This window comes from Sphaerodactylus townsendi, linkage group LG01, assembly GCF_021028975.2.
Source record: "Sphaerodactylus townsendi isolate TG3544 linkage group LG01, MPM_Stown_v2.3, whole genome shotgun sequence".
In the NCBI taxonomy this organism is placed as follows: Eukaryota; Metazoa; Chordata; class Lepidosauria; order Squamata; family Sphaerodactylidae; genus Sphaerodactylus; species Sphaerodactylus townsendi.
Genome location: NC_059425.1, coordinates 166,885,442 through 166,913,441, shown reverse-complemented (window position 1 = coordinate 166,913,441; position 28,000 = coordinate 166,885,442). Strand labels below are relative to the sequence as shown.

The following is a 28,000-nucleotide window of genomic DNA, read 5'->3' as shown; positions in this document are numbered from 1 at the left end:
ATCCTAACAATGGCAAGGTGGTCTGGTCAAGATGTCTTGATCACCCAAGTTGAACAATGTTGTCAAGTCTAGCAACAACAGCAGCACCAACCTGCCCCAGTCCAGGTATCTGGAGGTCATCCATAAGGGTGGTCAATACTGTCTCTGTCCCATGGCCAGCCTGAAAACCAGATTGGAACAGGCCCAAGATTGATATTAGTTCCAGGAAAACTGGGAGCTGCTTCGCACCCGCTCTCTCAAATACCTTACCCAGGAAAGAAAGATGGGACACTGGGTGGTAGTTGGCAGGATCTAAAGCAGTGGTTCTCAACCTGTGAATCGGGACCCCTTTGGGGGTCGATCAACCCTTTCCCAGGGGTCGCCTAAGACTCTCTGCATCAGCGTTCTCCATCTGTAAAATGGATAAATGTTAGGGTTGGGGATCACCACAACATGAGGAGCTGTATTAAAGGGTGGTGGCATTAGGAAGGTTGAGAACCACTGATCTAAAGGTAAGGTACCCATTCTTGGGTAAGGTAATTGAGCGAGCGGTAGCTTATCAGCTCCAAGGGTTCCTGGATGATGCAAATGTACTGGATCCCTTTCAGTCCGGCTTCCGCGCTGGTCATGGAACTGAGACGGTGTTGGTTGCCGTTGTGGACGATCTCCGGCTGCACTTGGATAGAGGCGGGTCGGCTTCTGGTGTTGTTAGATTTCACCGCAGCGTTCGACGTAGTAGATCACGACCTTCTGGTCCACGGCCTCACTGGTATTGGGATTCGGGGTTCAGCCTTGAACTGGCTGACCTCATTTCTCCAAGACCCGAGGACAGCAGGTAGCGTCGGGGAGTGAGATCTCTGGACGACGCCCCATCATGTGTGGGGTGCCACAAGGAGCGATACTCTCTCCGATGCTCTTTAACATCTATATGCACCCCCTGGCAAGTTTAGTCCGGAGTTTTGGGCTGCGGTGTCACCAATATGCTGATGACACCCAGCTTTTGTTCACAATGGAGGGCCACCCGACCTCGGCTCCTGATGCTCTCCAGCGTTGTTTAGATGCCGTGGCTGGTTGGTTGAGTGCGAGTCGGCTGAAGTTGAATCCTACAAAGACGGAGGTCATGTGGCTAGGTCGAGGGGAGTGTCCGGCGGCCTTTAGTCTGCCTACGCTGCATGGCGAGGCATTAACATTAGCCTTGTCTGCCAAAAACCTCGGGGTGATACTGGACCCATCACTATCGTTGGTTGCCCAGGTCACCCAGACGGCTAAGGCGGCGTTCTACCATCTGCGGCAGGCTAGACAACTGGCCCCCTCCCTCTGCCGCTCTGATCTGGCCACAGTGATCCATGCCACAGTCACCTCTAGGTTAGACTACTGTAACTCGCTCTACGCGGGCTTACCCTTAGCCATGATCCGGAAATTGAAGCTCGTGCAAAATGCGGCAACCAAGTTGCTGGCGGGAACATCTATTAGGGACCGGATTACTCCGGTCCTGTACCAACTACACTGGCTGCCAATCGAGTACCGGGCCATGTTTAAGGTTCTGGTTTTGACCTTTAAAGTTATTTGTGGCCTTGGACCAGCATACCTACCGGACCGTCTCTCCCTATATCGCCCTGCTAGGCCCCTCCGCTCCTCGGAGGCAGACCTGGTGATCCCTGGCCCCAAAGTGATCCGGCTGGCCTCCACAAGGGCCAGGGCTTTTACGGCCCTGGCTTCTACCTGGTGGAACAGGCTCCCAAGTGAGATCAGGGCCCTGCGGGACATACAGAGTTTCCGCAGGGCCTGTAAAATGGACCTGTTCCGCCAGGCATTTGGCCAGCCGGGATAACATCTCATTTCTGTGGAAAAACTGGCCTCCTGTGGGGGGTAGGAATGGGGAAGGTGAAACAATTTTAATCGCCATCTCAACTTTGAATTTTATAATTTGTATATGGTTTTAACTGGGATTGGGGGTGAATTGGATTTTAATTGTTTATATGTATGATGGACACCGCCCTGAGCCCTTCGGGGAAGGGCGGTATAGAAATTAAATAAATAAATAAATAAATAAATAAATAAATGCTCCAAAGATGGCTTCTTCAAAAGCGACCTCACCATGGCCTCTTTCAGTCCATCAGGGAAGTTCTCCGTACTTAAGAGACAGGTTGATAATGTTTTTCATGTGCAAGCATAAATCAGCTTGCTGCCTATACATGGAGGGTGTGGTATGCCTAGACAGGCCTTCAAGGCATGGTGGTCCAGCCATGGCACTTAAATTGTAAGAACTGGGCCCACCCTCAACCCTACCCTGAAAATTAAACTCAGGGTGTGACCTGCTTGATGCACAGGACCTGAAACAAATTGAGAGAGTCCTTGTGTCGCCACAGATGACACCAGATCCGAAGCCTGTGTGGAAGTATCGTAGTCTGAATGAGTGTTGAAATCCCCCAAGACTAATAGTCTGAGGAACTCCAAGGCCCAGCTCAACTCCATCGCCAACATCATTGACAGAGTATATGCCTTTAGTGGATGCTACACAACCAGATAGCCAGACTGCACCACACCGGACCAATACATTCAATACCTGGAATTTCAGGAGCAGGGATTGGGTGTGCTTTTGCCTTTGTGGCCTGTCTTTAAACATCCCAGAGACTGCAGTAGTTCGACTTTGACTTAGTCTAGCGAATTGCAGAAAAGTCTGCGGAATCTGGTAGGGCTCAAACATGCAATTGCAGCTGTAATTGGAAAACTACATTTTGCTTAGGACTATAACTATTCCATTTATATATAGAACACAATTCTCTTTGGACAGTACTGAATTTACATAGAATATTTCTTAATGTGGTTCATAGAGAAAACGTTTTACTTTCATGAGTTTTTCTGATAGAAAATGTCGTTGTGAAAGGTGAAAACGTTGATGCCATCTATTTGAATGTTACTTTAAAATAAAGAAATATTTCTCAGAGTTGAGGTAAATAATTTCTCAAAAATTAGGTACTTTTAATGGGAAAATAGTGTTTTCCTTTCCCATGGAAATGTTCTATTTCTAAAGAGCAGCTGTTTCCTAAAATCAGTAATTAATGAATACCACTGCCAATTTGGATAAGCTTGGCAGCTTCAGACTTGAAGTTAATGCTTTTCAGGTGATTATCTCGAGAAATTTTGTGAAAGAATACACATGCAGTGTATTAAGTGGTGAATGCAATGTGGATAAAACCACAAATATATAAAACATTTTTTTAAAAATCTAGTTAAGAATTCATCTAGGCAGGTGAAATGAAATGCACAGCTCAAATTCTTATGGCTACTTTTATATGATGGCATGTATTATATTGTTAGTCCGCTAGGGAACTAGAAAGTAATGCAACTGATACTGTGGAGAGTGATGGTGAAATTGAGATGCACCGGTGACCTTTGTGGAAGCGTTAAATTCTGTTGAAATAGATGAGTGGATGGCAGTGTCTGTGGCACATCATACACTGTTCTTTGGGTGTGTTGAAATTGCAGTTTAGACTTGTGAAGAGGTACTCCTATCTAAATTCATTGTTTTCAGTGTGCTTAGAGTGTTCTAACTCTGCAAAGGATTGTACTGTTAATGTGTTGGACAGTTTTCACTGTCTTTGGTTTCCCATCATTTGCTATAAAAGTGTTATTTGGGGAGAGAGAGCAATCATTGTTTGGAAATATATACTTCTTTGTAAATATGGTGGTGGCATTTAATGCTTTTGTCTATTTATATGAAATAAATGTAAAAAATATTGTGTTAGGAGAGTACATGCTGTATTTAAATGGCAGCTATAATTCCAATAAAAAAATTCCCTTGTAAAGCTTTGGGCTTGTTTTAGTGTAGCATTTAAACCACATTTGATTAATTTTTTTCAATAAAATATTTCAGTTCAAGTATTTATTGATATTAGAACATAATATTAGTTTAAGAAACTTAAATGTTAATTATTAAATATCAGTCAAATAAAAATATTAATTCCAATCGTTCTCATTAGAAATGTTTAAATTAATATATTTTTTTCACAAGATGCACTTCAGTTTTGTCTAATGCCATAGAGAACACAGAAGTTCCTTAAAGGCTCAGAACAAAGGGAAAATGCCACACAGTTGAAGATAAATTTTATTTGATGAGCTGAGCATCACTGGAAATAAAATTAGGTGTAAGGCAGTGCTAGCAAACCTTTTCGAGACTGAGTGCCCAAATTGCAACCCCAAACCTACTTATTTATCGCAAAGTGCCAACACGGCAATTTAATCTGAATACTGAGGTTTTAGTTTAAAAACACGTTACTTGGGAGTAAGCTTGGTGAAACAACCGTGCAATGTTTCAAATGGGTGAATCAGGACCCTAGGAGGGTTTACTCAGAAGCAAGCCCCATTGCCAGCAACCGAGCTTACTCCCAGGTAAACGATCGCGCCCAGGCCAGCCTAGATGTGTGTATGTGTGGGGGTGATTTTCCACCCCCTCTACATGACGGACCCTGTGCAACCGTGCCCACAGAAATGGCTCTGAATGCCACCTCTGGCACCTGTGCCATATGTTCGCCACCGCTGGTATAGGGGCACTGGCTTTCCCCATGTAATCTTCCTGCAGTTGAAAAACACCTGTTTTTCACTGACTATAACCACCCTAATCTGCGCAGTCCCAGGGTAGCCTGATGTGGTCACAATATCAGAAGCTGAGCAAGGTCAGCCCTGTCAAATATTTGGATGGGAGACCTCAAGCGACTAGCAGAGGTGTGAAGCGGAGGCAGGCAATGGCAAGTGACCTCTCAGTATCTCTTTCCATTAAGATTTAATGGGTTATTTGTGTCTTGATGACAAAAAAAATAATCTAGTGCTTTCAGAAGAGGTAAAATTTGGGCAGCTGTGTTTTTTGGTGGGGCAGAGGGCTGGCGGGGGACTAGGAGGGGTTGTGCCGAGCCAGGTGGGAAGCAGCTTGTGCTGCTATCTCGCTGGGCCCAGCTTGGGGTTTTTTTTGGGGGGGGGGGAGGTCTGGCAGGGGACAGGGAGTGATGGTACTGAGCCAGGTGAAAGGGCATCTTGCAGCCTTTATCCCACCTGGGCCTAGCTTAGTTTTTGTGGGGAGGGGTTGGCAGGAGACTGGGAGGGATGGTGCTTTGCTAGGCAGGAGGGTGGCTTGCTGCTGCTGCCCCACTGGGCCCAGCTTGGTTTTTGGTGCTGGGGACTGGGAGGGAAAGTGCCAGGCCAGGCAGGAGGGCTCTTTGGCGCCACTGCCCTACCAGGCCTTGCTTGTTCTTGGGGAAGTCAAGTATGTTTTAGGATTGAAACTGGAACTCTGTTGCAGATTAGAATACCACCAAAACCATTTGCAGGTGGATGTGGTGTGGTTCTCAATAACTTCCAATTGACAAAGAGTACCAGCAGACTAAAAAGAGCAGCCTGTGAGGAAAGTCTGAAGAGTCTGAAGCTTAGAATGATAAAGTTGGAAGGGGCCACACAAGCCATTTAGTCCAGTCCTCTGCTCAATGCAGGATCAGCCTAAAGCATCCCTAATGAGTATTCAGCCGCTGCTTGAAGATTGCCAGTGACATGGAGCGTGCTATCTTCCTAGGCAGCCAATTCCGCTGCTGAATTACTCTCACTGTAATTTTTTTTTAAAAAAAATTGTCTGGCTGGTACCTTTCATAATTTATACCCATTATTATGAGTTGTTCAGTTTGGAAAATAGATGATTAAGTGGGGGCACGATAGAGATTTATAAAATTATGCATGGGATAATTTTTAAGGAAGATAATAGAACTGGAGGCCATCCAATTAAGTTGATGGGCAATAGATTCAGGATGAAAAAAAGGAAATATTTCTGTACTCAATTAGTATGGGGTTTGCTGCCAGAGGATGTAGTGATGGCCACAAGTATAGACAGATTTAAAAAGAGATTAAATCGATTCATGGTGGACAGATCTATCTGTAGTGGCTGCCCACTGTGACTAAAGGGTACCTTCACATTCAGTAAACCTCTGAATGCTAGAAGAAGAGAAGAAGAGTTTGGATTTACATCCCCCTTTTCTCCCCTGTAGGAGACTCAAAGAGGTTTACAATCTCCTTGCCCTTCCCCCCTCACAACAAATACCCTGTGAGGTGGGTGGGGCTGAGAGATCTCAGAAGAACTGTGACTAGCCCAAGGTCAACTTGCTGGTGTGTGTGGGAGTGCAGAGGCTAATCTGAATTCCCCAGATAAGCCTCCACAGCTCAAGCGGCAGAGCAGGGAATCAAACCCGGTTCCTCCAGATTAGAATGCACCTGCTCTTAACCACTGCGCCACTGCTGCTCCTGCTAGTGCCAGGATGCAACGTCACAAAAACACCTTTGCCTCTGCCCTATTGTTGGTCCTCCATAAGAACTAGTTGGGTACAGTGTGATATGGGATGGTGGACTAGATGCTCTGCTGGTCTGATCCACCACTCCTCTTCTGATGTTCAGTTCTTCAGGCACATAGTCAACAACGGCTTGAGTAATTTAGTTCCAGTTTGTCCACCAGCAGGTGAAGAAGATTGTATTTTGTTTGGTTCAGTGATTATACCTTCCTGACCAACATTTTAATGGTCGTTTTTATGTCTCCGTATGTATTTTAGCTCTATTTGTAATTGTTTTAGTGATGTGTATTTTTTGTGGAGTGGTTGGTTTTAAAATGGATTCGAAATGTGATTTTATTACGTGTATTAGTTAGCTGCCTTGGTGGCCTATTTGGGGGCAGAAAGATGAGGCATATGTTTTGTAAATAAAATCTCTGTCCGTATTTGCAGGAAAGTCGATTGAGGAAAAAGGCTTTGACTGTTTTGTGACTGCTATGTGTTGCTAATTAGCTACAATGATTTTCCTTATTATGTTCCTGTGCTACAGCTACAGTCTTCAGGCAGCCATCTTAGGGTGGTCTGTCCAGCATTGAATAGAGCATAGGATTTTTCCTTTGTGGCTCCTGCTTTTGAAAGGGCTTGTATAGGAGGTGAAAGGAAGAGATGTGGCATTTATTCTAGTTTTAACTGGAATTTAAAAAAATTGCAAGCTTCCTTGAGCCACAAGAAAAAGCAGGGTATAAATGTTATCATAACTAAACTCTGTTCATGCAGTTGCTACTGGATTTTTTTTGTTGAATCTTAACATTTACATACAAGTTTCTGAAGTTCCTTGTGACTTTGCATTATCTCCTGAAAGATAGCCTTGTATTTTTGTCTATTTATTACAGAATGGGGATCCAATTAGAATCAGTAAGACTGTCTACATTCAGATGTCATGGATTGATTAACAAACTGTGTTTAGTCTATGGATGTATTCAGATGTCAAAACAGATGGGGACAGCATTAATGCAGTTCGTTCCTATGTTCATGCATCCTTTTTTTTCCTTCCACCCCTTCTGCATTTAGAACAGACTAGTCTGAGCCATCTAGTTCATGGCTCTCTTTGTATATGTAGAGTTTAATTCAAATTTTCATGTTTTAAAAAAGACAAGATCCAATTCAGTAAGGCAACCAAATTCAGGCAGCTCAGAAAATCAGAACTTACTCCCCACCTTCTAAACTGGGATGAGACCAGAAAGTAGAGAATACACAAACTAATTTGTCAGAGTGTCCGCATTCTTGTCACTGTGAAGTGGAGCTTCATCAAACAAGGAACTTGCGAACCAAGTTCTCATCAGATCTTGAAAGCTAAGCAGGCTTGTCCCTGGTTAATATTTGAAAGGGAGACCCCCAAGGAAGTCCAGGGTTGTTATGCAGTTGCAGGCAATGGCAGACCACCTGTGAACATGGCTTGCCTTGACAACCCCATGCGTGTTCACCATAAGTCAGCTGCAACTTCTTCTTCTTCTTCTTCTTCTTCTTCTTCTTCTTCTTCTTCTTCTTCTTCTTCTTCTTCTTCTTCTTCTTCTTCTTCTTCTTTTATTATTATTATTATTATTATTATTATTATTATTATTATTATTATTATTATTATTATTATTATTATTATTATTATTATTTCGATTTAGTAGACCGCCCTAACCCCAAAGGGCTCAGGGCGGTTTACAAGCTAACCAAACACAAATCATTACAGCTAGAAAACAATCGAATAGTCCCAATTAAAACAATAAATACAATAAAAACAGAAGCACTTTCCACAACCACCATCGTGTACAATGAGAATGGGCATAGGAGGAGCATGGAAATCATGGGAATACAAAATGAAATTGTATTTGTGCTCCAACTCAGTTTAATCTCCTTGTAGTAATTGAATGTTGGATGGACACCAGTTTTATTTCTATTTATCAAAGCACATATTATAAAATTAACATCAATTACTTTCTACCTGTCACTTTTGACGGACTCAACAGCGCAATCCTAAAGTTACTTCAGTCTAAGCCCATAAAAGTTAATATGGAACTGGAAGGGTTGTTAGTTATATAGTTTAATTTTTTGCACAATATTTTTTTGCAATATTTTGTTAAATTATTACAAAAATCTGTATGCTGTTTAAAATATAAGCTTCTGCTGTACAAGTGTTGCGGTTCAGAATTAATGCAGTATTAATGGCTGAAGTTGGAAACTCCAAGGTATGGCTGCTGCATCTGTGTATCTCCAACATAGTTTTAACATCTTTAGCGGTCCTGGGTAATTTTAGAACAGTATTTTTATTATTTAGCTTTAAGTGTTCATTCTAAAAATAACTTGGCGTATAAAGGGATTAGTCATAAGTTGGTACTTTCCACAGCCTTACATTAGCAAATGTATGTGAATGCAAGTCATGTGGTCCACCATTGAACTATAGAACCTCGTCTGCAAACCTGCTGTCTGTGTGGTTTACACTTCTTAACATTTTCCTAGTCAGTGTTCTTGTTAGTAAATTCTTGTTAAGTGTTCTTGTTCGTAATTCTAAAAAGATAGAGAAGAATTTTAGCCCATCAGTTAATGAAGCTTCAGTTCACAGTGACAAGAATGCAGGTGGTACCCTGACAAATTAGAATTTGTTTATTCCATACTCCTTGATTTCATCCCAATTTAGAATCCTGGTTTGTAACATTTCGGGCACTGTTTTGTGGTTCAAAAGATTTGTGTGTGACAAATAGGAATATACTCTGTAACTTACAGATTCTCATTTTCAATTAGCAAAAAATGGTAAAATACAGAGTAATTACACAGAAACGTAACTGTAGTTATGTTAGTGTGAAAGATTATCTTCCCTGCAGCCCTCTATTGTCACCAAATAAAAATCTGCCTCTTAAGGTACAAGGGTGTCTTAGGCTAGAAAAATCAAGAAGCATAAAACGTACAAAGCCGTATTATGCCTGATGTGCATTTTAAATATCCTGTATGAATTCTTTAAAGGTTTGTATTGCACAATTATGGCTTTTCGAAGAACATTTGAAAGATGGAGGCAAATAGCTTGATGGTTTCAATGCATCTCTTTCTAGAGTAATGTCCAAAGAGAAATTCAAACTACTATTTTGTATCAAACCCTGTTAAAATCCAAACGATAAGAACTGCATTTTGTAAGATCTATATGGAAAGCTGTTTGTTATCCCTTTTCTTTTTATGTTTCTGTAAAATGGGCATTCCATGTATGTTCCTAGGCATGAATGAAGCATTCTGACTGAAGACCAGAGAAATGGGCCATGCAAACTCTGGTCAGGAAGCTGGTGGCCTTGATTTTAGGGACCAGTGACGTAGGTATAGATTTTTTAGGGGGGGGGTTGAAGGCGAGGCCACGCCCCACCTGCCTCTGGGGGTGTGGCCACGCCTCCCCAAGCCCCACCCCACACTAAGTGCTTATAAAAGCAGCTCTCCGAGGCAAGGGATGGCAGACTCCTGCCCCACCTCCCCCACTGGCTGGGCTCCCAGCTGGCAGCCGGCAGTCCCTTCTCTCTCCCCTCCAGGCAGAAGGGTAGCTAGGGAAAATGGAGCTCAGTGCAAAATATGAGGCTTGCGCACCCCCCTCCCAATGGGTGGCTACTGTGATGCTGGAATCCACCCCCAAATAGCATCACTTTCAATAGTGTTTAAATTAGGGAGCCCAGATTCTCCTTTTAAATCCACCTTAAAGGGAGAATCTGAGGTCCCCAGATAAAACAATATTGAAAGTGATGCTGTTTTGGGGTGGATTATCCCCCACCCTGAAACAACATCACTTTCAATGTTTAAACTGGGGACCTCAGATTCTCCCTTTAAATCCATGGCGAAGGGGGTGGATTTAAAAAGAGAATATGGGGAAATTTGTGGGGGGGGGTGCCTGCTGTCAGGGGTACACTTGTTAAGCTAGCAGCACCAAACTTTTTGGGTATCTTTGGGAGATTATCCTGATGATACCACCCAGGTTTGGTGAAGTTTGGTTCAGGGGGTCCAAAATTATGGACTCTCAAAGGTGTAGCTCCCATCTATTAGCTTCCATTGGAAACAATGGGTGATGGGGGCACCCGCTTTGGGAGTCCATAACTTTGTAACCCCTGGACCAACCTTCACCAAACCGGGGTGGTATCAGCAGCAGAGTATCCTGATGATACCACCCAGGTTTAGTGAAGTTTGATTCAGGGGATCCAAAGATATGGACCCTCAAATGGGTAGACCTTCGGGGATGGGGTGGTATAAAAATCTTATTAAATAAATAAATGGATGGATGGATGGATGGATGGATGGATGGATATGCATGACCACAATTTCTTCTGAAAGGGGCAATTTGCTGTTCACCGCCCTGAGCCCTCCGGGGGAGGGCAGTATATAAATATAACCAATAAATAAATAGATAGATAGATAGACAGATAGATAGACAGACAGACAGACAGACAGACAGACAGACAGACAGACAGACAGACAGACAGACCCATCTACTATTAGCTCCCATTGGAAACAATGGGAGATGGGACACCCCTTTTGGGTGTCAGTTTGTATATTATAATGGTTTTTTCCCCCTCTGGGCGCCAGCGTACTATCTTGATGTTTCCTCTTCATGCAAGTTACTCAAATAAAACTGACATGAAATTATTTTAGAAATGGTTGTACTTATATAATACTTTTTAAAACAAAATTCTTATTGTCTGGTCAGGGTCCATTGGGGTTTCATGGCTACCAGCAACCTACTTTCAAACTATTGATCCTCCTTTTTTCCCGATGCTGCAAAATACAACTTCCTGTATCTCAGATACAGAGTCATGATTTTTGCATTCAAGCCCTAGAATCCACCATCCACCATCTAATAACAGCTCAGATATATACTGTGGTAAAAATAATGGAGCCACAGCCTCCTGGCATCTCTGTGGCATAAAATTAGATTCAGCACATAGCATCTCATATTTTTCTTCATTAGCAGCTCGTATAATGTATCTTAAGGAAAGTGTTTCCCTTTTGAGTAGAAGTGTGAGTATGTGGCCAGCTGTGGAGTCCTTGAAGAAAATAATATTTGAAACCTGGGTTTTATCTCTTTCTGATTGCAGAGGGAGCAAGCTCCCCCCCCCTTCCTTTGGAAACTGAAACCAAACAGTATACCTTCTTCATAGCAAAGAAGACCGTATTTCAGAAGAGTCCAGGTGGCCTTGTCTTTACAACTGCACAGTGTACCCATTTGAAAACAGCTTCTTCTGACATGGAAGGGTGCTTGGGTTGAACCCTCTCAATAATTTGTAATTACCTATATCCTCTGGGAGTTATTTTGTGGATGCCCACTGTTTTTTATCAACATTCCAAAAGTGCTCCCATGCTTGAAACGTTGCTATAGATCAGCGGTTCTCAACCTGTGGGTCACAACCCCTTTGGGGGTCGAAAGACCCTTTCCCAGGGGTCGCCTAAGACTCTCTGCATCAGTGTTCTCCATCTGTAAAATGGATAAATGTTAGGGTTGGGGGTCACCACAACATGAGGAACTGTATTAAAGGGTCGCGGCATTAGGAAGGTTGAGAATCACTGCTATAGATGTTTGTGGTGCAACATCATCTTACCAGATTCTGGTTCTGGCTAACTAATAACAAATTACCTTTCCTGTTCTTTTACTGAATACATAATTGGTTTATAATACCATTTAAGACATGTGCAATATCACCATTCCCACACCATTGCTCGATTGACTTGGATTTTGCAGTCTGCTTCCAGCGTTGCAATGTTACTTCCATGTGATGCTGCAGAACCACACTTTGCCCCCCTGGTGCAGTTTGTGGGTTTATTTTGTCCTGCAGGGACAAAATTTTGGGATGTCAGGGGTTTCCGGGGGAGATGTGAGTACAGCTCACAAATTTTCGAGCCATAGACCAGGTCAGTGGAAGATGACATTGGGATTACTTCTGTAAGGAATGGAGCAAAGACTACTGTGCACATTTTCACTGTTAACTCTACAGTTATTAGTGGGTTTTTTTCCATAATGGAAGCTGCAGACCAGGACCAGTTAATGCACAATATAGATCCCTAGTGGCATTTTTAGAATTTGATTTTGTCAACCCTCAACTCTATGCCAGTGTTCTTATAAAACAGAGGTCTGCAATCTTCAGCTCTCCAGATGTTCATGGACTACAAATCCCATCAGCCCCTGTCAGCATGGCCAATTGACCGTGCTGGCAGGGGGTGATGGGAATTGTAGTCCATGAACATCTGGAGAGCCGCAGGTTGCAGACCCCTGTTATAAAACTACCTTAGCACATATCAAATAAGGGTTTTGTTGCTTTTCATTTTCAGTGGGGCCCATGAAGGAAATAATTACTTTCTTTATCACTCCAAATTATTCTTGACTCCCAGATTTTATCCACATCTGTTTTTCTATAATACTTTGGTCCTCTTATTCCTGTCTATGTAATGTAATGGAACTGGCAGTGGCAAGCACTTTGCTACCTTAAAAATCTCCTTTGTTCTATCACATATGGCAGCACACCATAAAAAGTTGCAGTGTTGATGACATGCAGTTGGAAACACTGAAAAGCACCTCAAACAGGAAATTTGTCGGAATGTGGAACTTCACTTTTTAACTGCTTCCATGTATTAGTTGAATAGGTTTGGATGCAAAGTAGAGTGCTGCTCATGGAATACAGTCTTTCCACTGCAGCCTTCTTCATTCCCCCAAAAGTAGCTCCTGTGGGTCAGGATGCTTTTTAGAATAGCACAAGGAGTCTCTTGTTCAAGTGGAAATAGGGGATTTGGCTTAATCCCGTGTTATTTAGCACAGTCTAAGGTAGTGGTCTTCAATCTGTGGAACCCTCACATGGGCACCTGCTGAGTCATGAGTCCCTAGAGAGCAACTTTTTTTTGCAACTAGTGTGTAGACGCAAAGAGCAGGGCCCTCATGTCTCCTGCTTACCTCTGACAGAAGCAGTAGTATGTCATGGCAGTGTCATTCATTGGTTGGAGAAAATTCCTCCATGACTGTGACTCAGGGCTTATTCTTCAGTAGGAAAACCTCTTGGCGCATCAATTGTGATTTTTGTCTCGGATCTCTTCGTCTGTGTCCATCGTCTGGGCCTTAACACCGGTGAGGTTGTAACTCTGGAGCCCCGTTTTCTGTCACTTGATTGCAAGTCAGTTTCATTCTCAGTGGCTCCCAGGTTTGGAAAGGTTGGCTTGCGAGATGTAATTAGTTGATGTATTTGAGCATTTTAAATGAGCATATTGTAAGTGCTTGAAAGTGCTCTGTTTGAAAAGGCTCAATATTATTTCTGTTGCTCTTTTAAGCATGCCTTTAGTGTTAGCCGCTGTAAGTTTTTGCATGAGGTTTTAGTGTGTTTGGGTTTTGGCTTGGTAGAAATGCTGGGTGTGATTATTAGACACCTGGGAAGTACACTAATCATGTGATAGTTCTGCTAGGCAGATTTACTTTGTGCTGCATTGCGCTTTAGCCATTTAAAGCCGGTCACATATTTTTTCATGCTGTTCTTATGCACTTCCATCTTAATTTTACCTTGAAGAATGCTAGTTATTAATATCATATCACTTTTTTCTAAATTTGCAACAAACATCTGGAGTTCAAATATAGATATCCCATTAGAAAATATCAGTATCACTAATGTAGTGAAGAGATTCGCAGCCATTGTGAGTTCATGTCAAGAACTAATATTCAATATGTGAATGGCAAATAGGAAAGGTGATAGTATCTTCAAGCAATAGATCAGCCATTCAATTTCTTATGCCAAGACACTGTTTTATGAAATGCTGTGTATGTAGCTGTCTGTCACATTTATAAGAAGATCTTGGTTAACCTTGTAAACTTTCCCATATAAGTAATTTTGTAAATAATTTATTCATGTTCAGGTATATACTGATCTCATTAATGATGATGATATTATCCATTCAGTCATTCTCGACCCTTGGCAACCCGATATGCAAACTTTCCACATTTTTTGATTCAGTACTGCTTCCTTCAGCTGGTTGATGTTTATCCCTGTATCAGCTTTTATGCTATCTAGCCATTGTATTCTTTGGCTTCCAGGTCTTCTCCTGCCACTGACAAGTCCGAGCATCATAGATTTTTCTAGTGTTCACTTCACATTAATACAATTACTTAATTTTGATGATCTACTACATTTCTTCACAAATTTTTATATTCTTTACTGAGTAAAAAGTTTGAGTCAGTGTTTTACTTTTCCCCAGTGTCAGTCATAAATGTTAAGCTAGGTGGGCTGCAGATTCTGTGAATGTGTAGCACTCTCAAATAATACAGTATGTATTCAACATAAGATAATGTACTTGCTTGGTATTCCAATTTTCATCTTTGTTTTTGCAGGTTCGCTCTGTGGATGAAATGAATCATGAGTTTCAAGCTCTTGCACTAGAATCTCGGGGAATGGGAGAGGTAAATACTTGTGGATGAAGTTTACAGAAGGGTTATTTAATGATCTATCAACCGCAGTTCTGTTAAAATTGCTGCCCAACATTTTATATAACAGTAAAAAAGATGATGCAACAGCTATCCATTAAAAATATTTAAAATTTAAGCAACACAGTTGCATTAAAATATTCTCAAGGGAGAGGAGTTGCATGTTCCTACTAGTTTCTTTTGTACCTGCTAAAACATCAGATCTATCTGTACATGCACACAGTTAGATGTGTCTCTTCCTTTCTCTTCTCCAATTTACCATTTGTTAAAATCCACCTTCAGTTTATTAATTTACTTAGTTTGTAGAATGTCTTCCTTCTAACACCCAAGATTGCAGAATATAAAACCATGCAGCCAGACACCAGAAGACAGTGCAAAAGAGCTAGGATTACAAGACTAGAAAACAATGCAAACTGCAAATAGTCTAAGAAAATCTATTAACTATACTATAGAGCCCTCACTGTCTTTCTACCCTGGCCATGCCGGTCAGCACGTAGAAGTCCCGTCCATACCCTCCACAGATTTCGCAGTTTATTGGAGTGACCCTTTGTGACAGCACCTCATTTACAGACCTAGAAACTAAAGGCTTGAATTTCACACTCTACACACTTCTTTTTTTTTAGCACACTCCTTTTTTAACATTGGGGCTTTTGGGACTGCTTAGTCTTCTAGACCTCAGCGAGGGCAGTGCATGAGCCCAGAGTACCATCCACCATTTGCTTGACTTAGCATGAGGGGATTATAGCCTTGAAGGAATCCCCTTAGGCTTTCCTCTTGTCCCATTTGTAATGGAGTTCTTTTTAAACCGCAAGTGACTCTTGTAGCAAATGCCTCTTGGGGGAGATGGGCCATTGTGGTAAACATGTCATCAATCAGCCAAGGTAATTTTAGCAAAGACAACGGTCATCTTCAGGTTGCCTACAAATCACATAACATCTTTTTCCTGCAGCTGCAAGGATAAACAGTGCAAGCGGCTACAAACAGTATGGTCACAGAATGTCACATAAACAAGGTGTCTCGGCATCTGTCAGCCTTTCTTGCCCAACTTGCTGCATTTAGGAGAGATACATCTAGTACAGCAGTGCACGTCACTGGCAAGGACAGGACTTTGACCGGTTCATTCAGCCACTAAGGGACTCTTACCCATGAATGGTTCTAGACCAAGGCTTACCTGAGATTGATTGTCCATTGTTTGGGTACACCATAGTTAGGCCTGTTTACCTCACCGTACACCACCAAATGCTGAAAGATTTTGACTAGAGCAGGGCTAGGAGACAGCCTGTAGGCAGCTCACTCAGCAAGAAGAGCCACTTTTCTAGTATCTGCAGCACAGTAACGTGGGTCAGTCTTTCACAGTTGTTTGTCCTTCAACAAGGCAATGCTAACTGCATTGTTTTCTTAACTGCACCTGCTTCCATGTGGCTCATCCATCTTATCTTTGCCAGTCATTTATTTAAGTCATTTATTCCCCATTTTTCTCCCCATTGGGTATCCGAAGTAGCTTACATCATTCTCATTTTCTCTATTTTATCCTTACAGAAACTCAGTCAAGTAGTTTAGGCTGGCCCATGGACATCTAGTTAACTTCCATGGCTAGCAGGGATTCAGATCTGGGTCTACCAGCTCCTGGTCCAACACTAACCACCACACTGGCTCTGTTTAATGCACAGAGAACGCAAAAAGAAAACCTGTTTGCTTGCCTGTAGCTGATCGACGGTGCATTCACAAAGCCCACTTTCTGTCGCTCTGCAACAGGTGTTTTTAGCATGTTGCCATGTTCTTTTTAAAAACTCTTCCTCCACAAGCATACACAGCTGAGATGATGGTTCTGAGAGGGAGGGTTTCATGCCTAAAAGCTAGGTCTGGATGTTTTCAAGTTGTTCCTCTGTAATATGCGAAGAGTACCAGTTGCTTGTGGGCAACTTTTTTTTTTGCCATCAAGTCACAGCTGACTTATGACAACCCCGTAGTTTTCACAGCAGAAGTGGTTTCCTGTTGCCTGCTTCTACATTGGTATTCTTAGGAGGTCTTCCATCCAAATACTAGCCAGGGCCAGCCCTGCTTAGCTTCTGAGGCTAGTCTGGAGGTATCCAAAGCAAGGCTGAATTTTTTTTTTAACCCGTTGCTCATAGCAGGAACTAGTTGGAACACAGTGGCAGGATGGTCCTTAGTATGTGTTCCACTGTGGCTTCATGTCTTCACAGCCTTAGAAGGAAGAGTCTGTAGATTAGATCTTTGAGGATTCTAAGAAGGCACATGTGTGAGAAGAAGCTTCTCACGCACTAGTCTTTAACACTTTACTATTCAATACAAACAATTGAAATGGCTGGCCCTGTAGTTGGGCAGCCCTTACAGTTAAGGTAAAATGTGATTTATACACTTTCTGCCACTCATTCCTGTCAGGAAGTAAACTGAGCATTTTGCACGTACTGTGGCTTCCAAATCGTCTTTAAAGCCAGTCCCACAAAGAGTGCATTGGTTTTCGTTCTAACTGTCCAAAAGGCTTCTGTGTTCAGATACTGCTTTAAAAAAACCTGACATTTCTGCATTTGTGAGTAAAGGAGATGTATATCCAAATAACTTAGGCCTGAAGTATGTAATCTAGCTTTGTTGCTGATTCTTGTACTGATTCCTATACTATTGTAGGGCTTAAAATCGGCAGTTGTGAAGGGTTCTTGCCTACGTTTTAGGCCAGATAATTTTAGCAAGCATGAGAGATCAAACTAGTTGCAATATAGTTGGTATTCAAAATGTGTTCCTACAAATAAATCTCTTCAACATATACCATGTTATAAATTCTGTTCACCCCTCAGAAGCTATAATTGGATAACTATAGAAGGTCCTCTGAAGAAACAGATTCAGAGTTAACTTCTGAAGGGGTTCTCCAGTCCCTTACAGTATTTTCTGCTCCATCAAAGAAGGTTTATAGGAAGCCTGCCAAAGAACGTTTATGTGTGTTGTCGAAGGCTTTCACAGCCAGAACCACTGGGGTGTTGTGTGGTTTCTGGGGTATATGGCCATGTTCTAGTAGCATTTTCTCCTGATGTTTCGCCTGCATCTGTGGCTGGCATCTTCAGAGGATCTGATGGTAGCAAAGCAAGTGGAGTATATATACAATGCAGATGCCCTCATTAATGAATTATGCTATGTTCATGGTTACTCACATTTTAATGGGGGGATCCCAGCCAACCCATGCAAATCAAGCTTGCTAATTGCACCCTTTACACTTGTTAACAGGCAGATGGTTCTTTCTCCCACCCGGGACATTCCACAGGTATATATACTCCACTTGCTTTACTACCATCAGATCCTCTGAAGATGCCAGCCACAGATGCAGGCGAAATGTCAGGAGAAAATGCTACTAGAACACGGCCATACACCCCAGAAACCACACAACACCCCAACATTTGTTTATGTGCTTATCTCACTACCTTTTTCCTGACTTCCTCTTGCCCTACCTTTCTATGCTGTTTGGACTCAGAGAAGGTTTGCCTCTGTGCCACAGAGTTTGACATGAACAGCTACTGCTTTGGCTTTGCCCATTTCTCATTTGTGGGCAGCATACCCCATAGTATCACTTGGACCACCTGGTCATGAGTACCCAGCGTCAAAATAATGCCACAACATCTCCACAGTGATTCAGAGTGCCAGGGGCACTAAAAAGTGCCCATCTTCCCTCAAACATTAGTAATTTGAAATAGTTGTCAGGTTTTTTAAAAAGATTTTATTTTTTGTAGATAGAAAGATCAGAAAAAAAGAAACCTATAACCACAAACACAGTTAAATTAAAAGAACAGCATACATATAATAAACAGGGATAGCAAATTACTATTATTTTTTCCTGTCCTTTTATTTACGACAATAACATCTTTTTAAAAAAATCATTAGTTATTGATCAGAGGCGTAGGGCGAATCTAACCTGGAAGCGGCTTCTATTCATGTTGATTCAAATAAACTTCAAGAATCTAGTATTGCACCTTTGGCAGTGAAGTCTTCCTCTGAAGAGGGCATGTACTGGGAATGGGCAAGATGAAAATAAGCTCTAATGCATATGTTTCATGCTGTCTCTAAGTTGATTAAATTATTTTTGGGATCTCAACTATAAACTCCAGCACTGAGAAACAAAGGAATATGAGACAACAAGTATAACTGGATTAGTTTTGTGGGAAAAGTAAAACAGCCAATCTTTCTTTCACACAAAAAACTGGATGAGGTTGTTTCACATTCACCCATATTTTTTAAAGACCAGTTAGCATTAGAATTCCCTTTTATAGTCACTCTTGTGTTCTCATGAATAAGTGTATATTTAGTGTTGCTTCTGTCAGTGCTGAAAATGAATTTTTGTTTGATTTATTTATTATTTTATTTATTATTTAGATTTTTATACCGCCCTATCCCCAGGGGGCTCCGGGTGGTGTACAACATAATCAACACAATACTAGATTGGAGAGCAAACCAAACAAATACACAACAACAAATTACATAGGGTCCGTCCATTTAGATAATCATTAAAACTTACTAAAATTCCATTTAAAACAGCGGTTAATATGATAAAAGGCGTCCGGTAAACCCATTTTTAAAACCCTCCCCCCCTAAAGGGGGGAATGGCTGGACCCCTCCATAGGAGGGTTACCCAGATGTAAAAGAGCAGAAAGGGTTTAGACAGGATTGTGTACAGAATCACACAGTAACAACTCAATCTTCAAACTCTCGGCCCATTACTGATGGAACGCTTACCTTGGGCTGATAACAGTGTGGTGGGACTGAAACTGGCCTTTCCTTTTGCTGCTTCTTTTAACTCTGCTCATCACTGATTCCCTTAACTCTGCTGATACTCTGTCCCCCTTCCTTCCCCATCTCTCTCTCTCTCTCTCTCTCTCTGTCTCTCTCTCTGTCTCTCTCTCTCTCTCTCTCTCTCTCTCTCTCTCTCTCTCTCTCTCTCTCTCTCTCTCTCTCTCTCTCTCTCTCTCTCTCTCTCTCTCTCTCTCTCTCTCTCTCTCTCTGCTGCGAGAGAGAGAGAAAGAGAGGCTTGTTTTTTTTAAAAAAAGAGACCTGCTTCAAATAAAGTTTTAAAAAGTCTTCCCAATCGTTGGGGAGGGCGGAAGCAGAATGGGTGAGGTGAGCTGGAGCCAGAAAGAGATTGGCTTACATTGAAATCTTGATATAAGCACTTGGAGAAGCAGGAAGGAGCAGGCCGTGGGGGGCCAGAGGGAAATCGTGGACGGCAGAGTGAGGGACTGGGAAGGGTGGAGCTAGGAGGCTGGCTGTGGGCAAAGGAAAGAGGTCCAAGGCAAAGCTGTGCTCACTGGCACATCAGCCCACTCTGGTGGTGAAGCAAAATTAAATTTGTGCTAGAAGTGCTCTCACTTGCCTCCGGGAGGATAGAAAGTGAAAGTGGGGTTTGAGGAAATAGGTCTATACAGGAAATCTTGCTGTGACAGATATTTGTCCCTATCGGGGTCTGCTTACAGACATCAAAGCGAATCTAATTTTGGCCCTGTAGGCAGAACCATTTCTTGTTCATATGTGTTCCATTCCTTCTCCACCCCCCTCAAAAAGTGCTCTTGGTGGTTTCCTGATGTTAGAAGATTTGAATCATTCTGCAGTTTACACTGATAACAAAATACAAATGTGTGGGCCGTTTTGGCGTGTCTCCCCTCTAGTTTGCCGAAGCGCTTACCTTTAAACATCATGGCAAGTTTGACCTTAACAAGGAAGGCTTCTAAAATTAGGAAGATTCCAGTCACACTCCATGTGAAGGAAGAAGGGAAGCAAAAGCAAGTATCTGAAAACAAGCTGCATTTATATTTGTTAGGGATACAGAGTGTTGTGATATCCGATTATTACCATTGGCAAAATGGTGTATTTTCTTATATCCAAAAACGTTGTTTCTAGCAACTAACAAAATACCTTATTTGGAGCTCCAGTGCTCAAAAGGACTACAAACAGAGCTTTGTTCGTTGATCAGATACTTCTTTCCTGCCTCTTCCCACTGCAGCCCCCTGAAAACTTAGCTCTGTGGTTCAGGAGGTGTGAGAATCTACATTGGAAGCTCAGAATTTGCAACAACAACAAACAGTTCTCCCTGCTTTTGTCCAAATGGAAGTGTTCGTTCGCTTGCAAGAATAATTTAGACTCAGCCTGAATTCTTCAGAGAATTAACTGACTAATCTGAGTTCAGTTCATTGCTTCTACCTTTCCTTTGCAATGAGTTTCTAAAAGTTTGGGAATCATTTTGTTAATATCTTCCTTTTTTGCCTTCTGGTACCAACTTTAGTGGGCTCAATTCTTCTCTTGTTTCTTTTCTTTGGGCTTTACTGTGCTGACTTATCCACTTTCTGTTTGTAATTCATTTGTAGTTTTCATGAAAGAACGTGGGAAGTCCTTGTTAGCGGAGTGTCAGAGTAATGCCAAGGCTTGGATTCTGCAGTAAATTCCTGGTAATAAAAGACAGGTGGTGATTTTTGCCAAATCCCGCCTCCTTCTGCAAGCCTCCAGTTTGTCCCTCATGCTGTGCCTGGAGATTTCCTTTCCCCAAAGAGCACTGTTTTGGGGTGCAGTGGGAGGTGTGGAAATCCCATCCCACAGTTGTACCTTCCATTAGCAAAGATTGACCATAAGATCCAACCGATACCTCTACAATAAGAAAGCAAAAAACTGCATTCTTGTACTTGTTTATTACTAATATACCCTGGTAGCCTCCTTACCCCAGAATCATCAAATATAGCATAACATTTTGTGTAGGAGCCCAATGGATCGTAGAACAGTGAAGAAAAAAGGAAGGGAGAGACAAGAACTGTGTAGAGTTTTCCATTCTTTTAGGGAAACAAACCTGTATTGCAAACGATACATTTTATTTATTACGTTCTATAACTTTTGCTATAGTGTAGAACTTCTCTCATTAGCAAAAAGATGCTATGCATGTTAGTAGACTGGCAGCATTCACTTCAGCTGAACTTAGGCTTCTAACTGTTCACAGGGCTTCAGCCAGTATTTTAATTTTGATTTGAAAGGCTTCGTCGTATTGAAGTAGCTGATTTCTTAATATGTGCAAGAGTGCAAAAGCTTAATTTTGTCAGTGTGCCAGAAGTAATATCTATTTCAGTTTGGTAATTCCCCCCCCCCCTTTTTTTTTTGTTGTTGTTGTTAATAGCTGCTACCTGCCAAAAAATTTTGGGAACCAGATGATCCAGCAAAGGATGGACAAAAAGGCATATTTCTTGGTGATGAATGGAGAGAAACTGCCTGGGGAACACCTCGTAAGTGACTTTGTTATTTATGTGTTTACGTTGATGTCCTGTTTTTTCTTCCCACTGGGGTCCTAAAACAGCTTAAAGTGCTGTTTTCCCTGCCTCCATTTTATTCTCATAATAACCCTGCAAGATATGTTAGACTGAGCGTGTGCAACTGGCACAGGGCCATCCAGGGAACTTCCATGGCAGAGGGAGGATTCTAATCTGGGTCTTCCACATCCTAGTTCAACATTCTCACTATCACACTGACTAGTTCCTTGATGATGGAGCAGCTGCAGAGGAAAACCTTGTAAGTGACGTGCTTTCAAAAGACTTATGATTGGTAAACCTCTTAAATGAGGGTAGCTTTGCAGTATATCAAATGTGGGTTACTTCATTTTTTAATTACATTAAAATACCATTGAACAAAAGTAGTTTGAAATAGATGGCACTAAGTACTAAATAAGTAATTTATTAATAATAAGAATATAGAAAATTTAACGTATTTAAGTTTTTAAACCTATACTATGTTTATCTTTTAAATGCTCATGCATGCTTGTATCTATTAATATGATTTTATGATTTCTGAGGTTTTAAGGGTATTTTTAATGGTTGTATATGGTGATCTAAGACTGTATAAATAAACTTGATTTCTTAATAAATGTATGTCTAAAAAAATTAGACTTTAACTGGTATAAATTGTATCCTAACAATTTTAATGTCTTTAAAAACAGATCACTCTATGTCCCAACCTATTATGGTTCAGAGAAAGCCTGGACATGTTTTCCATGGCAACAGTGAAGTGAATGCTGTCTTATCTCCTCGATCAGAGAGTGGTGGTCTCGGTGTGAGCATGGTAGAATATGTGTTAAGTTCTTCTCCAGCAGATAAATTGGACTCCCGGTTCAGGAAAGGAGCTTTTGTAAGTAACTTGATTATATCAGCAAAAAAATACTAAACCTTCCTCAGTTATACCACCAAGGCCTGTTCCGCATGGGTCATAAAGACTGGTGTGGGGCCGGTCTTTGCACCGCTGCTTCTGGAGCACAGCGGCAACGGTGCATTCCCCGCACAACGGTGTTTTTTGCACTTGCTCACTGAGCAAGCCTTTTGTGCTGGCGGGCCTGTGTGAAAGCGGTCCCATGGGCTTCTGGGGGCACCGGGGCCATTCACAGGGCATCGTGCAAACAACCCCGGGGGATGTACCAAGGTCAAGTGTACCGGTGCACCCCCACCTGTGAGGCCCAGGCGTAACTGGCCCAAGTGAGCTGCATCCATTTAGCTAACGGATCAAAGGGACTCAAATTTGGATTCCTGTTCTGATCTGTATGTAGGAAAGGGGTAAGATTTATAGAAGAACCAACATCCTCAGCTTTAGCAGTGCGGTAATACTACACTAACCTTAAAAAAGCGCACAATGTAAAAGGAGATTGGTGCAGGTGTGTTTCTTTCTGTTGCACGCAGGAAAAAAGCAGCATGTCTGTGTAAATAGGAGGTTCTGTTTCTTGTTGCTTATGTGAGTATTAGCCCTGTATAAATCAGTGTCATCCTTAGTAGACTAGGATCCATAGTGCTGCCTGCATTTAGAGTTTCCATGTTCGCAGTGGGAGGCTCTTGCAGAAGTTTGCTCTGACCATGAAAAGCAGGTCGGGAAAATTGGCCTATACTCTGGAATGGCTTCCAATGTTGTACAAGGCCCTAGAAGAAGAAAGCCCCCCCCCCCCCCCCCCCATATGTGTATGCGGAAGTGTTTCGCCATGTTTCCTTAGATCCTGGATAGTGTGTTGCAGATTTGAGTGCCCTGTTGAATTTTCTTCCTGATGAAAAGCTGAGAAAAGATTTGTTCTCAAGTCTTTGCATTATTAAAGGCTATAACGTGAACAATTTTGGGATAAATATACATTTTAATGTTACTAAATGAGCTGGTTTTATTTGTTTGCCAAAGTCACATTTAAGGAGAAAATAATTTAAAATTAATTAAATGTGACTTTTTACTACAACATCATAGCTTTGCATTTTTCAGTGTGTGGTTTTTGTTTAATGTAATGTTAACTTCACTGCTGTAGTGAAGGATTTGGTTCTTCTATAAGCCTTGCAGCTTTCCTTCATATACTGGTAATACATATGACAGAGTTGAAACTTGGGAAATCAAAATATCTGCCAAATGTAGATAGACTTGATGGCATTTGTTCTGTATGATCAGATAATATTATGGTTTTTCTTCTGTGTTTTGTTAAAGTGGCAGAATGAAGCAGATTCTTTTTTCCTCAGGGCGTTAGGGAACCTGAAACAGATGGACCCGAGAAAGCAGACCAGAAAGGCAAGTCTTCCCCCTTTGAGGAAGACAAAAACAGAGATCTTAAACAAGGAGATGACGACGATGTTACTAAAATAAATGGCAGAGGTTTGCCGAATGGAATGGATGCCGATTGCAAAGATTTTAAGTAAGCCTTTAAATTTAATCTCAAGACTGGCAGGTGTGTCTAATGACGTCTGCCTTGTATTTTGGGCTTAAAGTTCTTTTCACTTTCAGATTACTTGTGCAAATTCTGTATTGTTCTGCATACTGCCATATGTTAAGGTGAGTTGCAAGAGACAAATTCATTTAGCGGCTAAGTTGGCTACTTTGAACTTCTGTCATGCAGGCTATGAAGTATGTCACATATTATTTGAGCCCATCTGTAAGATGAACAAAAATACACTTTTTTGAGATGAATAAAAACACATTGATATAATTTGATTCTGTCATTTTAGTAGTTTACTTTTAAATATTTCATATTGTGGTTTATTTTTACTTTTTTTAGTAATAGTACATAGATTTCTGCAATTTAAGCCAGATGTGGAGTATATATTTTTAAAAACTATAAAATTGGAGGAAAACAGGATAACTACCATAGCCTACAGTAGCTGACCCAAATAAAATTATACTCAAAGATGCTTGGACTTAAGTCTTCAAAGGGAGAGAGTCCTACAATTTTTGAACTTTTAAGACTTAAATTGACAACTTATAGACTTAACTTGACAACAATATGGAGGCCATTTCTTTGGTGATTCCACTTTGGACCTTTCAACAGGCTAGTGAAGGAATTACCTTCTGTCCTTAATTTTTGTGCAGTATGGTTACCTTGCTCTGCTTGGAGTTTATCCACGATAAAGGGTGTGTATGGAACTGTAGATTTAGTCTAATAACTTTCACTTTTCCAAATCGAGAATGGAATATATAGGGCTGATGTTTTATCAGTGTTTTTCAGTAATTCTTTGCCAGATGGTAAAAACATGAATTTTTAAGAGGAAATTGTGTTGAAGTTACAATCATTTGTCTATTTTAAAAATATATATTGTCTACTAACCTGCTACCTATTCCTTAGAAATGCATGTTACACTTGCCAAAAGAAATATCTATGATTAAAAATTGTTAATAGATTTCATAAAATGCTTGTTAAGTACATAAAACTGGTCTATATATGTAAGGGTGGTTAATAATATGCCCAACTGATGCCATGACCCTAAGCAATTGAATGGAAACTAAATGTTTTAAGGATAGGAGTCATGGGTTTGCTGGCATGGTGTGTTTGGGGTTTCATTTAGTGTGTAGGTAAAACAGTGGTTCCTCAACCTGTGTGCCGTGACCGTTTGATACAGTTCCTCATGTTGTGGTGACCCCCAACCCTAACATTTATACATTTTACAGATGAAGAACACTGATGCAGAGAGTTTTAGGCGACCCCTGTGAAAGGGTTGTTCAACCCCCCCCCAGGGGTCCCGACCCCCAGGTTGAGAACCACTGATGTAAAAGCATCCCATAATCATTTAAAAAACTAAAGGTATAGGGGCGTAGAAAGCAAATATGTTGCAGCTTTATATCTGATGTACTGGTGCAACTTAGCTGTAACAATATCAGTATCACCAGAATAAGATGATAACTCTTATAAACCAACATTTTAAAATCCTTCATCCTAGTGAATATGTTGTGTGGCAAAAAAAAAAAATCCCCCAAAATGAGAAAGTAACTGGTTTATGTGATATACATTCACTTGGCATGATTCAAAGTTGTGGATTTGGTATTTCCTATACTCTTTATTATTAATAGCGTGCTTGTCCTAACTCACATGGAGAATGCGGAACTGCAAACAAGTTCATCCCATTTGTGTCTGCCTGTTTTAAACGCCAGACTTTCTGTATTCTCAGCTCAGATGATCAAAGAGAAAGGCAGACTGGCTGATTCTGATGACATAGCTGATAACTGTTTGTTGAATGAAACTTTAAAGCAAGATCACAAATATCCAAGAATAAAAAAATATATGTGGCTTTTTCTGTGGCTTATTTTCTCTTCAAGGTATGAGCCTATCCTGTGTGCAGACTGTACACTTTGGAACTTTGATTGTTTGATTGTTCACTTCAGGTTTGTTTAATAATTGCTTAGATCTCATCACAGCACTGAGGATACTTACTAAATGATACTTGGAACAACTGTGCATTGGGTTTGAACCAAACCATACCCTAAGCAGGTCAAATTTACAGAAAGGCTGTTTGCCACATTCCTTTCCCTGGCTCTTATACTTCCTGGAGAGTTGTTCCAACAGCAGGGAGGGAGGGGGGAGGATGGTAGGCTGCAGCCAAAACAGGAATTGCATTCCCTCAGCACCCTTGTGCATGTGTAGAGCAAGCTCCCCAAAAGGGGCAAAAACCCATGCAGTGTGTGGGGAGGGCTATTTAACTGATCGCCGCTTTGGGTTGCAGCCTTGACTCCCCCCCCCCCCCCCCCCCAGATATACTTCTTACTGTTTGCTGGCACAGAAAGTATGTCAGGAAATAGGAGGCAGCACTGGGAGTGGGAAGGCAACAAGAATTGCTTCCATAAATTTGTTTTCTTCATACAAGTTATCGGTGTAACCCATTCTTTTCCCCCAGAAATCATTTTAGGTGCTTGGCCCAATATTAAGCACAGGTAAAATGCGTGCAAACTTCCTCACATCGCTTTAAACAGCTACCTTTGTAAAAGCTGACATTGTTTTTCATGTTTCCTAAGCAGTCGTACTCCTGGAAGTCGGCAAGCCTCCCCAACCGAAGTAACGGAACGCCTGGGACCCAACCCGAGCGCTGCCGAAGGATTGGCTTCCCTTCCTAATCCTACAACCCATAAGCCTCTAGTAGAAGAGTTTTCAAACTCTGAATCTCAGAATTTGGATGCTATGGAACAAGTAGGTCTTGATTCTCTGCAGTTTGATTATCCTGGGAATCAGGTACAAATGGAGTCTTCAGGAGCTACTGTGGGACTCTTTGATTACAATTCACAACAGCAGGTTAGTATTTTTGGTATGGCCATTTTAAGGTTGTAACTGTGTTTTAAGAAGTGTGGCCCGCTACCAAAACTGACAAGCTCCCTGACAAGTTTTTCCCCTCTGTGTCCTTATTTTTACGTTAAAGAAATTATTGTATTGTTTGTTCTCCTCGCATTGCCACTCCCCATCATTTGTTGGCAAGGAAATGTGCAGCGCAGCGTTCTGCGCAAGTCTGCCCTCATCTTGCTGAGGCGATAAGGGTGGGGGGCGCGCAACACAAGACTGGCCACTTTGGTCAGAAGCCCCATGTGTAATTCTGCCGCTAAGTATAAAAATGAATTCCATCTCAACTTCCGAATCTAAGAAACTGCGCGCTGGTATATGTCGGCGATCCCATAACATGAACTATGCATGGTTTTAATTGTTTGGTGGCGTCGTCTAAAAATAAATGGTGAAATTGTTGCACGCCGGAGCTTTTCCAGAGGTTAATAATATACTACTGTTCGAGAAAAAACCTGGTAGTTAACCGCTTAACCCAGCAACAACAGTATGCACTGGCAGCAGCACAGCAACCTCATATAGGTGAGATTTGTTTTTACCTATGCATGTCTGCTCCCCGTGCCAATGTATAATTAAATCTATTGTTTGTGGAAACCTGGCTGACAAGAGCGGGGGTGTTTTGCAGGTGATATATCTTATTGGAAAATAAACGTTCACTGCCTTTTTGATATGGGGATACCGGTA

The 28,000-nt window shown here is 41.6% G+C and overlaps 1 protein-coding gene across 1 annotated transcript in view; it reads left to right on the top strand.

Moving 5' to 3' along the window:
* The window catches only part of PUM2 (pumilio RNA binding family member 2), a 75,017-nt gene that overhangs the window by 6,482 nt on the left and 40,535 nt on the right, over positions 1–28,000 (top strand). Inside the window, exons 2-7 of the mRNA XM_048506029.1 lie at positions 14,650–14,718; positions 21,896–22,001; positions 22,709–22,896; positions 24,246–24,418; positions 27,007–27,277; positions 27,730–27,838. Of these exons, the coding sequence (XP_048361986.1) occupies positions 14,650–14,718; positions 21,896–22,001; positions 22,709–22,896; positions 24,246–24,418; positions 27,007–27,277; positions 27,730–27,838 (916 nt within the window). The remainder of the gene's footprint in view (positions 1–14,649; positions 14,719–21,895; positions 22,002–22,708; positions 22,897–24,245; positions 24,419–27,006; positions 27,278–27,729; positions 27,839–28,000) is intronic.